The sequence below is a fragment of the Sciurus vulgaris genome (assembly GCF_902686455.1).
Source record: "Sciurus vulgaris genome assembly, chromosome: X".
Taxonomy (NCBI): Eukaryota; Metazoa; Chordata; class Mammalia; order Rodentia; family Sciuridae; genus Sciurus; species Sciurus vulgaris.
The window spans coordinates 53,467,148-53,480,906 of record NC_136471.1 but is presented as its reverse complement, the minus strand read 5'-3'; the positions used below and the strand labels follow the sequence as shown (position 1 = coordinate 53,480,906).

General features: G+C 34.2%; 1 protein-coding gene across 1 annotated transcript in view; it reads left to right on the top strand.

Moving 5' to 3' along the window:
• DIAPH2 (diaphanous related formin 2) overlaps positions 1-13,759 on the top strand; it is a 796,567-nt gene that overhangs the window by 71,407 nt on the left and 711,401 nt on the right. The window contains exon 5 of the mRNA XM_079124055.1: positions 2,457-2,477. Within this exon, the coding sequence (XP_078980181.1) occupies positions 2,457-2,477 (21 nt within the window). The remainder of the gene's footprint in view (positions 1-2,456; positions 2,478-13,759) is intronic.

Below are 13,759 nucleotides of genomic sequence, written 5' to 3'. Positions count from 1 at the left end.
CAGTTGGACTCCTTTTTTTTTTTTTGGTAGCAGGAACTGAACCCAGGGGTGCTCAACCACTGAGCCACATCTCCAGTCCTTTTTAAAACTTTTTTATTTAGAGACAGCAGCTCACTAAGTTGCATAGGGTTTTGCTAAGTTGTCGAGGCTGGCTTTGAACTCATGATTCTCCTGCCTCAGCCTCCTGACCCTGAGCCTCTGTGATTATAGGCGTGTGCCACTGCATCTGGCATGAGTTGGACTATTTTTTTTTTTTTTTTTTTTTTTGTGGTACTGGGGATGGAACTCAGGGCCTTATGCTTGTGAGGCAAGCACTCTACCAGTTGAGCTATCTCCCCAGCCCAGTTGGACTGTTTTTGATTATTGTAGGAAGTGTGGTTATGGACTGAGCTAGGCTACCAGTATATGTGGATGATTAAGCCACGGATAACCTGGGAGATACTTTATTTTCAAAAGATGAGCATATTTTCAGAAATGGGTAACTGTGCTTTGTTAATATGGCAGAAGTTGTCCTACTGATTCATAATCCTGAAACAGGTACAATATGTTGGTGATTTATAGAGAGTTTTACATATACTTAACAGCATATTTTGACACTTAGGAAAAGTTATTCACTGAAGTCTTAACATTAGTTTGGTAAATGGCAGTACCTTTATAGAATACCAGGAATTCAGTTTATTTCTAATTTAAATCACACTCTTTGAAGTTGAGATTTTAGAATATGTCAGATTATATTTTTGAAGACATAGGAACCATTGATAGGTATCATTGATTAAAATATCAGAAATAATTTAAAATAGTGAGACGAACTGTATTTACAGATTTGTTGGACTTACCTACATAACAAGTACTTAAAAGTTGTAGTACATCTGTATATGTGTGTGTGTATGCATTTATTATGGTTTTGCTTTTGCCATTATCAGAGACTTTCTTTCTCGGATCATTTCCAGCTATGGTCTGGATATGATGAAACAATTAAACCCAGACATGACCAAACTAGTTTCTCTTAGTTACCCTTGGCTAATCAATCTAATCTAATGCTGTATGTGCTTTAGCTAAATGCACTCATTTTGCAATCTAAATGAATCATTAAATGGGCCATATTGTGGTTGTTTCACTGAGTATAGACCTGCCTTAATTGTTAAGACAGACTTGTCTTCTCTTTTTAGTCTTGTCTGTGCTAAATAGACAAGGGACAAATACAACCTCTGTCTTTTTTGGTGGGAGGAAATAATTTAGGTCAATAGCATATCTTTCAATTCAGAAGAGTGTTAATGGCACGAAAGAGGCTTTTATTCAAGTAAATAATCACTGCCTGTAAATAGTCTGTTGAATGAATATTTAAGAAACCTGCTTCTCCATTTGGAGATTCTTGGATTCCTCTGAAATAATTTACTTGGAAACTGTCATTATCTTTTTGCATCTTGTGATATCCTGTTCCACTTGGGATTCTTACTGAGGTTGCAATTAAATTTGATTTTTATTTTTAAAGCACTAGCTGAAAAATAGAACACATCTTGATAATAATAGCTATCAGATTAATGGTTTTAGATTGTGGATTAGCTCTTTTTTGGACACTGCTTGATATTCAAATGTGGGAATCTGATAACAGTGATTTGATTTATATTTGGATTTTGGCATAAAATTATGTTTAGGACTATGAGTTTACTTCTTGTCTTCTTAAACACATCTCTCCCTCTCAGATTCTTTTATCTCTTTATCTAAAGCTGAAAGTTGAGATTTTTGAATTATTTTCTTCTGATGAATATGTGCATGTTCATATATAAAATCTTCATTGTCTTCACATTATATAGAAAACTCTGATTTTATAATAGAAATGCTAAGATGACGTAGAAAACTGGAACAATAAACAGTCTTTCTTTGTAATTTTCGAGTATAAGATAAAACAATATTATAGACCTTAAATTTATAACAATATAAAATCTTCCAGTTTTCAACCTAAAGTTTACTTCTGAACTTAATGCATGACTTTAAATGTAACAGTTTGTTTAAATCACCTTATTTTAACCTTACTAGTATACTTGCCATAGTAAAGAAAGAAAAAAAACAGCAATATTTGAGAAAAAAAAATTTGTACTGATAACTTTTTTGAGGGGCTGTGAGCTGATGCTAGATTGCTATTAACTTTGCATGACTTGATATTTAGATTGTATTGTATGAGAAGCTCATTACAATACATTCAAAAAGTTCTCAAATAGTAATTATCCTTTAGTTTGGAATCCTTATTTCTTAGACTACACATTTTTGGAATGTGGTAGAAATTAATATTGATTTATTTGTTTTAACCTCTAGATCTAAAGTATTCAAAGTATAAGTAGGGTTAGCTGTTTACTAATTTACTAAACACTTCTGTGAAAAAGCTTCTGATTCCTAATATTTTTGCTATTTGTTTTTTTTTTACACCATAACCTCTCTTCGTTGACCACTGCATGCAGATAGTTGGAAGTAAAGTTACGGTAAGTACAAAAGATGTGTTTTAACCTTAGATATAAATTTGTGGTTTGGGGAATTAGGATTGTTGTTAGTAGTATTTTATATGTTTGGTTCTTTTGGCATATATTGTATGAAAGCAGTGGGATTTATGTTTAGGTCAGGTGATTAAGATTTAGCTCTGGTTTTGGGAAATGGTTTAGAACTAGAATATGCTGGTGTATTTTCTTAGAAATTTTTACTTTTTATTTGTTTTTTGGAAGTACACTTGTGTCAGTTTTTTGTTTTTGTTTTTTTTTTTTTTGGTAACAGGAACTGAACCCAGGGGTCTCAACCACTGAGCCACATCCCCAGCCTTCTTTTTTTTTTTTTTCAATTTTGAGATAAGGTTTTGCTAGGTTGCTTAGGCCTTAGCTAAGCTGCTGAAACTGGCTTTGAACTCTTGATCCTCCTGCCTCAGCCCCCTCACCCCATAGCTGCTGGGATTATAGGCATATACCATCATACCCGGCACATATAGTAATTCTTATTAGGCAATTTTACTTTGACTTTAGTATCATTGAACATATAATGTAATGAAAATGATATTTGCCATGTAGTTAGGGGGCCTGGGTGCTTGTCTTTGTTGGGTGCTATTTATCAGCTATATGACTTTGGGCAAGTCATATTTATTTGGGGTTCAATTATTAAATGGATAAATTGAAATGATTTGCTTATATTATCTATTAAGTTTCTTTCCTTTACTGTCATTTAAAGGTTTTGTACTCATGGTACTATATTTTAGTCCTGTAATTGCATGATATACTACTACATAACAAGCTAAATTTGGCCTGTATTATGATTGAGAGCTATCTGTAATTTGCTATCTTGACTGAATAATCTTTATTTATAGAAAAGAATAGGAAACAATATCTTTAACATCATTGACCATAGAGATATCTGGAACAGTGCATGTGTTAATATTTGTTTTGCTTTTAAAAACATATTTTCTTTTTTTAAATTCACGTGACATTTAGAGGGAGGGGAAATGCCATCAATCTTTTGGAGTAATTTCAAATATCAGATATTTATTTAGTGTTTATTGTGTGCCAAGAATTGTGCTAGGTGCATCCATAACTAGAAAATTTACGTTAGATAAGACCTTCAGTTCATGTATGTTGAAATAATCAACATATTAGGTTGTACACACTGCCTATAAGTGTAATAGAAATTCATTAGTAGGAGAGAGAAGGAGAGTTGGCATAATTAGGGGAAAATCAAGGCAAATTTCTGGACCTAAGCTGGCTTTCTGGAATCTTTCCTTATGAACACTGGGATTTCACTAAGGGAGAAATAGTCTGGAAATAGTTTTAAATGCAAAGGCCTGGAGAAAGAACCACAGTGTGTGTGAGCGCCAGGTAGAGGGAAATGAGATGAAGTTGACTTTGTTGAAACAGAGAATGTATATTAGAAAGATTTATAAAACCAAGTTGAAGTTCAGGAAGAAGATAAGAAATTAGTTTGGGCAAGGAGTGATAAAAACAGCACTTAAGAAACATATATTTGATAGGTATTTAGGCTGCATAAGGACAATGGTTCTCAAACCTGATAGTGCATGAAAATGCAAATGTGCCCCCACCCCCCAACCCCATCCTACTCTAGGATTGTGATTCTTGAGGTCTGGGAGGTGGCCAAGAAATTTGCATTTTTATCTAGCACCACAGGAGATTCTGTTAAGGGAACTTGAGGAGCACACATTGTGAAATATAACCATGCACCAAATAACCTTTTCAAAAAAAATTATGCTGTTCCCTTAAGATTTTGATGGACCTGAAAAATACTTATCATTTAGTATTTCACTGTACCTGTTATATATTTGGCTATGTTTAAACATACAAGTACTTAACACTGCATTACAGCAGCCTACAGGATTGAGTATAGTAACATGTGGAACAGTTTTATAGCCTAGGAGCAATGGGGTATTTATACCATGTGGCTAGGTGTACAGGAGGCTATGCCATCCAGGTTTGTGTAAGTACACTCTATGATGTTCACACAATGACAGACTCACCTAATGACACATTTATCGGAAGATAATCTGTCTTTAGGCATTATTCTACTAGATTAGGACAGAGACTCTTTGGAAGGCTATTTATTGGACTTTTCAGTGAATCTGTGAGGATGCATATTATATTGGAGGCTAGAAGGTGAGTTTAGGGTTAAGGGAGTTTGGGGAGATAAAGGAATCTTGAGCTTATTTCAACTTGGTCTTGAGCTGTCCTGTATTTCTAGTCTTGGGCTCATAGGACTATGCCAGAAGCCAGTAAATATTGCGATTCCTCCACATCTAATCAGTTATTAAGTTCTGTTTATGATTTTTCCTAATTAACTGTTACTGAAAGCTAGGTCCATGTCCCCGATGCCAGTTCAGTAACAAGGACATATTTTTGAAAACATGGAGAAAGAAGGTTTATTGCTTTGCTAACAAAGGAGAGACTTCAGTCCCAGAGGCTGTGATTCTCTGCCCATCCAGGAGAACAGGGGTTTTTTTTAAAAGAAGTGATTCATTCCATGTGTTCCCTGTGGGGGGTTGTGATTCACTTGTTAATTTGAGAGATAACCATTCCTTAGATCTTCTGGTGGTATCTCAAGTCTGAATTACTTGGTTCCTGTGGTGGGTTTGTGTTCAAAGACTGAGAACTCTGCCTAGGATGGGAAAAAGGTAATCCTGTCCCTGACCCCAAGTGAGGGAGGGGGAGATGGAGAAGAGGAAAAGAAAACATGTCCATTTAAAAGTAAGCCAGAGTGTCAGAGCAGCAAGGGTTATATTCAAAGCATGAGGTGGACCACCATTACAAATTCTCTCCCCTAGTTACCTATACTGTTACTTCCTGATAGTATAGGTTCAGACTAATCATTTAACATACAGGTGATTGCTGTAGGCCTTTGAGTTTCCCATTTTCAGCTTCTTACTGTACCCATATATGTTCTGCATGGTTACCAGAGATCATGCTATTTCCCTCCTCAAAACCTTAAAATGGCTTCCAATTGCCCTTTGTGATCTCCTCATTGCCTCCTTTTTAAAAGTCATCTCCTGCTACATTTCTATTCTTTATTCATACAGGAACAACTGGCAATTCCTTAAGACACTTATCTTTAATGCCTCTAAATCAAGCCTATGCCACATCTTTGAGCTGGAGTGTCATTTTCTTCTTTAGGGTGTCCAGCAAGCTCCTAAATATCCATCAAGATTAAGCTTCATGTCAATATTAGAAGTTTTCCTAGATAACACCTTACTTTCCACAACTGTATTATAATACTGAATAAACATTTTATTATAATCACTTTTACATGTCTTTTTTCACCAACAAACACAGCTTCTGCCTTCAAGAAGCTAGGTCTAATGGAGAAGAAGATAGATAGGTAAAAAGGATAAAGATAGATCCTGAAGATGCAATATACTAAGGCTTTCAAAGGGAGGCCAGCAGAGTCTATATAGTTCATATATATGGTTCCCAGAGTATTTTGAAAGATAGCATAATGAGATGGGTGTTTTGATAGATCCATAGTATAAACCCTTTCATACCTATTGTCTTTATCTGTGATCTGCTTCTTACATCTGAGCTTGCAAATCTTGCTATAAAGGGAGGAAACTGTAGGAATCATCTTCTAAAGGAAATGATGAAGGGTTACTTCTGAAGTTTAGGTGGGAGGGTTGCTTAAGGGAGATTTTTTTATTGTTGTTTTCCTGCAACTAGAGGGAGGAATGAAAAAACAGTATATAAAATCGCTCTGGTAGAAGTCAGAAACAAAAGGGCTGATGTGTCATGGTCTCATTAATCTTCAAAAGGTGGGAGGTGTTTTTTTCCATTGACAAAAGGGCAGGTAGGAATTTCATAGAGGTGTTTCAGAGAAAAGAAATTCTAGAATAATCAATCAAATATTGTGGTTATTGAAAGAGAATAGTGGTGTAAGAGCCAGATTGAAATTGGAAAGATGGAATATGTAATGAGTTAGATCTGCATGGCCCTGTTTTTCCTTTGTGTATCTGGTGTTGATTAGAAGCAGAAAGAGGCATTTGAAGCCCTCCTGATGTTGAACTATCATCAGCCTTACTGTTCACTATTCATGTTTATGAATTTTGCTTGAATATGCAAACTAGAAAACTGCCTATTATCTGAACATAACTACCCTCTTAGCCTCAGGTAGTATTGCTTCTGAATTTGCTTATTAAATCTTTAAAAATATATGTATGTGTGTGTGTGTGTGTGTGTGTGTGTGTGTGTGTGTGTACATATACATATGGCTTTCCTTCTTTTGTAAACATTCTGCCCATAGCTTTTCTATGAAACCTGTTTTCATCCCGACTCCCAAATCCTCCTCCCCATTTCCACCTAGTAATTTATCTGAACTTCTTTATTACTTTATTTTTAACTTTCTTATGGAATCACTCTCTACTTTATCTTATAGTTCTTATTACTTTCTATATTCCTTAAGGGCTTCTTTTACAACATTCCTATTTTACTTTATAGTAATTTATATCCTTGAATAATAGTCTCTCTCATTCTATGGGTCTGTCTTTTTATGTCCATGGTATAGATTCTATAAAGGAACATATTTTTGTAGAGGTCATATGTTTGGAGGTAAATGGACTTGGGTTCAGATTCTGATTCTGTTGCATGCTAGCTGTGTGACCTTGGATAATTTACAAAGCCTTTCTGAACCTCAGTTCCCCCATTGATAAAATGAAGATAACAATACTAAATTCAAGATCATTTTAAAGCATATCATTTGTATTTAATATATTTAATTGATAATCTTTGTAATAGTAGATTCAAATTATGTTTTTGTTAAATGTAGTGAATACTACAAAATGCTTGGCATGAAAGACATAAAGCATAAAGATAAGACTGTGAGCTACTTTTTTCTTTTTTTGCTAAGCTCCTAGATACGTGCTATTTGAAGATTTAAAGGGAGAAGTATGATTTGTTCTGGGTCAAGAGTGGTTGGGAGGATTCGGCTAGATGTTAGAAGGAGACTGCCTTGCTTATTATTGGATGCTATGTGTTATTTCATGTGGATTATTGCTGGGATTTGAGAAAAATTTTATAAATATTCATATGTGATCTCAAGTTTATAACGACAAGGTCACTTTAAAGATTTAATAAAGTTTTTGAGGATTTTTTTTTAGATAATGTTTACAGAGGAAAAGGATAAAATATCTTCTAGTAGATATCAAAAACTAGCAAAGAGAATTTGGAGTAGGACAGAGATAGAAAGAACTGAAAGACTTTTTTCAATGGCCTGTAGTTCTAAATAAGTATTGTAGAATTTTGTGAACCAAAGAAACTGTTTTTTCATTATTTAGTAACACGTTGTATAAAACATATTTAGAAAACATCTAAAATGATTGTTTTTATTTGATTGTAAGCCAAGAATAATTTATCCACACATGAAAAAATAAGCATTTTTCTGTGGGGGGGAGTTGAATTGGCATGATTACACATGATAGTTTGAAAATGGAATTGTAATGACCAGAACTTACAATGTTAAATATAAGGTAATTTAATGACATAAATAGTTGAGTGACTGGGGCAGCAACAGGAGATTTTGGGGAAGTGTTTGTTTTGGCATCAAAAAGACCTGAATTTGAATTCCTGATTTACCATTCTCATTCCCTCTGACCTTCTAAGCTTCTCTGACAGTTTCCTTTTTCTTGAACAAAAAGTTACTGGGTGCCTGTTACCTGTCAGGCGCTGTTCTAGGTGCTAGAATAATAAACCATACAGGTAAAGCCCTCATGGAACTTTCTAGTTGGGGAAAAAGACAATAAACATATTAGATGTATTCGCAGGTAGTAGTAAGTGCTATAAAGGAAAAACATTTTAAAAAGCAAGATGAGAATACACACCAGGGATATGCTGACTTGAAGGTGGGCTCTCTGAGCAAATGATATAATTTACATATATTAGTTTTTTATTGGTGCTTAATTTACAGAATTGTGGGTTTCATTGTGGCATATTAATACATGCACATAATATAGTTTGATCAATTTCATTCCCCAGTTCCTCTCTTTGCCCTCCCCTCTTCTACACTACTGGTATCCCTTCTAGTTTCATGTGATCCTTTACTCCCCTTTTTTCTCTCTAGCTTTCACATATGAGAGAAAACATGTGACCCTTGACTTTCTAAGTCTGACTTATTTCATGTAACATGATACTCTCCAGTTCCATCCATTTTCCTGCAAATGCCATAATTTCATTCTTCTTTATGGCTGAATAAAACTGTTGTGTATATATGTCACATTTTCCTTATCCATTCATCTGTCAGTGGACACTGAGTCTGTTTCCATAACTGGGCTATTGGAAATTGTGCTGCTATTAACATGGGTGTATATGTATCTCTGTAATATGCTGACCTTAATTCTTTTGGGTAAATACTGATGAGTGGAGTAACTAAGTCATATTGTGGTTCCATTCCATTCCTAGTCTTTTGAGGAAACTCCATACTGATTTACATGATGGCTGTACTAATTTAATTTATGTTCCCACCAATAGTGTATGAATTCCTTTCCTTCCCCATATCCTTGCCAGTATTTATTATTATTTGTATTCTTGAGGCTTGCCATTCTAACTTGATTGAGATTGAATCTGACTTTAATTTTGATTTGTATTTCTCTGATGTGTAGAGATGTTGAACATTTTTCATATAATTGTTGGCCAAGCACATGATATTTGAACAAACCTCAATGAAAATTGGAGAGAGCCATACAAATATTGAGGGGAAAGCTATGCAGAAAGAGAGAATGTCAAGTGCAAAGACCTTGAACAGGAGTGTGCCTGGAGTATTTGAAGAATAACAAAGAGGCCACCAAGGGTGGAGTGTGGGAACAAGGGAAAGTATAGGAGTATTTAATAACCAACCCAAAGAACTCTGAAGTTCATACAATAAGCATGGTTATTGGGTCATACATTTGGAAAGGTAGGTTGATGTCATTTTATGAAAAATATGCCAAGAATGTGACTTTAATTGTCAGTGAGGGCATCTTAGAAGGTTCTGAGCTATGGAATGACAACTTCTGAGATGTATTTGGAGGAGTATAAATGTGGCAGTGGGAATTGGAGAGATTAGAGATGAGGGCAGGGAGATCAAGCTAATGGTTGTTGCAGTCATAAGTAATAAGACCCTGAACTGGAGTGTGGTTAGTAGGAACTAAATGAAGGGTATAGCTGAGAGAGAGTGAGAGATGAGAGAGGGAGAGTAAGAGAAAGAGAGAGAGAGAGAGAGAGAGAGAGAGAGAGAGAGAGAGAGAGAGAAAGGATGTAGAGAATATATCAGCCTCAGCAAATGATTCAAAGGGGCAGAGGAGATGTGTGAATCAATAATGATGAAATGATGAGTTCATTAGGCATGTAAATCAAGGAGAAATGACTAAGATCACAAAAGCAGGAATGAAGTTTCACCATGTAATAATTTTTTTTTAGCTCTTATAGCACCAACAATGTAATTTCATAATGTAATTCTCTTGTTTTGGACAAGACTTTTAATATTTTAAATATACTTTGTGCACACTGGTTATGAGAATATGTTGGTTATCATTTGAATACCTTTTTCCCGTTTGTAAATGGAAGCTTGAACATCTTTCCCAGGTAATGAATGCTACATGCACATCTGGATGATTCAGTGGACCCCAATAGAGAAGAGCTAAACCATTCTGGTAGCCTGTAGTACTGTTTGTCAGATTCATCTTCTTAATTAAAAGTCCTATTTGTAGTTTTTGCAGTGTTTCTAAATAACCCCATCATAGTGAAGGTTAAGTAAAAATGTATTTTTATATGCCCTAAATGAGGCATGAGACTCATTGGCCTATTGCAAGACCTTTTTCTCAAAATAGAGCCAAGTGGATTTGTTCTCCCAGGCCTGTGAAGAAGGTAACACCAAGAGTAAGTTCCTGTTAAAAGTATAAATTTATGGCCAGGTTCAAAGTCAAAAATTTAAAATGTTATTGATACATTCTTTACCATAAGTTACCTAGTAATAGTAATATCCATAAAATACTACTATGTGTGGCAGTATGTTTTTGTGGGATGTTTAGTTGTTACTGCATGATTTAATTGAAGTTTTATTAGTGTATTAATAGAATAGTTTCTTAATGAGTACCTCGTATAATATACTTGTGTCAGGCCAATTATTTGAATATATCCTGCAAAACAAGATTAAATCTTATTTTGCTGTTTTTTTTTTTTCTTTTCATAATTGTGTAGTCCAGAAGGGGGAGACAAAACATTGATTATTGAAGTTTGAAGTAGTTGCTTCATGATAATAAAACATTGCTTTCTTGCTCTCCAGTTTGATTGTTGTTTTTTTTTTTTCTTATGGGTTTAGAAATTGTGGGATAGTTGCTACTGTAAAATGTTTAGTTTTATAGTGGTGACGATTTTGTTAAAAATCTAAATTCAATCAGAATGAAAATAATCAATGCCATTATTTTTAACTAGTATATATAAAGTAGAAAAACTCATTTGGTAATCAGATGAAAATAAGACCTGAGACTATTTAATGATGGTATATAATAAGTGATCTTTTAAAAATAGCACAAACTCTATTAAAGTACCATTTTCGGTCCTTTCTAATTTCACTTTCCTTGTATGCAATGAGTAGCTGTTTTCTCATTTCCTGATGTTTTAATACTTTAAGTTGGCTTTTGTATTATACATTGTTTTGCATAAGGGTATCTGCATATGTTTTGAAAGCTTTTATTACTTAAATGTGCATTCTTTTTTAGAATAATTTCTTAATGGTCCCTTCCCTCTGTACATTGTCATAAATTACATTATTTCTTTATGCCACCTTAAAAATCATTGTTTAAGGAATACTAAAACAATGTAGATTATGAAATATTAGCAAGTCATCTTACCTCTGGTATTTGGAAGTATGTAAAAAGCAGCTTGAACATAGACATTATGTTTAGACATATGTTCTGTAAATTGATTATATTAATATTTGTGAGTATGGGATAGTTTTATTTTAAAATATCTCAATATTAGAAACAAAAAGATGTACTCTTTTTGTAGGATTCTGCATTGCAAGTTTATTAGCTGTGCATCTTGGTTGTGATTATGTTCGAGATTTCTTTTGAGCACATTTCTTGGTGTGTACAATTAGATAAAAGAATAGATTTAAAATCTGATGCTTGATGTAAGATATTTAAAACTAGTATAGCCATTATTTTATATTGGGTTGGTCTATTTTATTTTTCAATTATGGCAAAATTTTGATCAGCTGCATAACATAAGGTAATTGTATGATAATGGTTATTTTTCTCTGTGTTTTTGTTTTGAAATAATATATAATCCCTACACAATGACTCCTTTAAAAGCTCTGTGTAAAATTTGCTGTTACTATTATAAAACTTAAAGTGGGAGGACATAAACACATTTTTTCTGAGGTGATACTGTTTTGATCCTAGTTTTGCCAGCAGGGGAAAACAAGGAAGCAATCAGATTATGATCGATGTTTAAAAGCTAACTTAACTTACTGTATAGCACAATTTGTCCTTTGTTCTCACATATTTGATTCCATTTCCTATTTTAGTCAATCAGTTTTCTTTTATCTGCTTATCTATTAAGAAAAGACTGTTTAATTGAACCAACATTAGCTCTTTTGAATGTGATAAGGACACAGTAGGGATTTATAAAGTGCTTTAGATTATTTAAGGCCCTTTCATATATATATTTCTGACCTAAGCAGCATGTTATATGTATGTTTATTTCTGTGGGTTTGTACATCATTGGTTTTTCAGGAAGACATTACCCTTATTCCCAAATTCCTGGAGGCTGGTTAGAAAGAGTCTGGCCTTGTACTGTGGATTTTTTTTTAAGTGGCAGACAGCTATATGAATAGTTTTTTAAGTAGTAGATACTGGTCATGGTACATCCTGTCAGCAGTAAACTTATAATTTGAATTAGTATTCAGTTTAGATTCTTGTATGAAATGCTTTGTGAGTCTGACTCTAAATGGTCACATGACTAGTGACATTAAGCATAATTATTTTTTAGACTGGGGTCACCACAATTCAGATACCATGATTACTACATTAATTGTATGTGGTATCACAGTTGCAACTACGGTTACTCTGTATCAGTACTGTATAGAAACTAAAAATGAATTTTAGCATCATCAGTTGAAGATATTAAAAACTGGGTTCAGTTTTTAACACTGATCTATTTGTAAATTTCTACTAACTTGTCATCATTCTTTTCTTTAATGAACTTGTGATCTAAGGAGAAAGTGACTGCTTATGCATTGTGATTCTTGTGCTTTGAAAACAGTAACTGCTTTGTATTCTATAGATAAACCATTTATTTTTATTGATGATGATGATTTTTTTTGGCAGAGTGATCATGCGTTCAGGGAACTGTTTTACAAAGCGATTAGCTTCTGTGTCCTAGTTTTAGTATGTATATTTATATGTATCTCTATTTATTCATCTACCTGCCCATCCTCTCAAAGTTAAATGAGCTTACATAGGTTCTTTCTATGTTAGAAAGTTGAGAAGTATTATAAAAAACTGATACCCTTTCCCCAGATTAGTTCAGATTGTCTTACTATGTGGAGTGCCTTTGGTTGGAATAAGAAAAAGTATATGTTATGGGATGAATTGTTGCTTCCCCTGACCCCCGATTCCTGTTGTTGAAGATCTAATATCCAGCCCTTCAGAATAGGATGGTATTTGGAGATAGGGTCTTTAAAGGGTTAAATCAAAATGAGGCTGTTAGGGCGTGCCTAATCCAATCTAATTAGTGTCAGGATAAGAAGAGGAAATTTGGACATAAACGCAAAGAAGGTGACCTTCTGCAGGTCAAGGAGAGAGGCCTTAGAAGAAACTAAACTTGCTGACAGTTGGACTTTAGTCTCAAGAACTATGAGAAATGTGTTTCTGCTGTTCAAGCTACCCAATCTGTGATATTTTGTTATGGCAGCCCTAGCAAACAAATATAGTACATAGTATTCATTTTGTTCTACTTAATACTTGATAATAGCTAACTTTTAGAGAATATTATGTGCCAGGAACTGTGCTAACTGGGCTCCATGTGAAAACTAATGTGATTCTCATAACAATTATTACTGACATTTTATAGATGCGAAAAGTGGAGTTTAGAAAAAACAAGTTCTTCACATAGGGTTATGCAGTAAGTAAGTAGGAGGGCTAGGATCTGAATCCAGTCAGAAAGAATTCAGAGCTTGGCCTCTTACCAATACCTAAGTAAAGATTTGCTGGATTTCAGGCAGTTATAGATAATGATCTACATTATGCCTACCCTCTCTA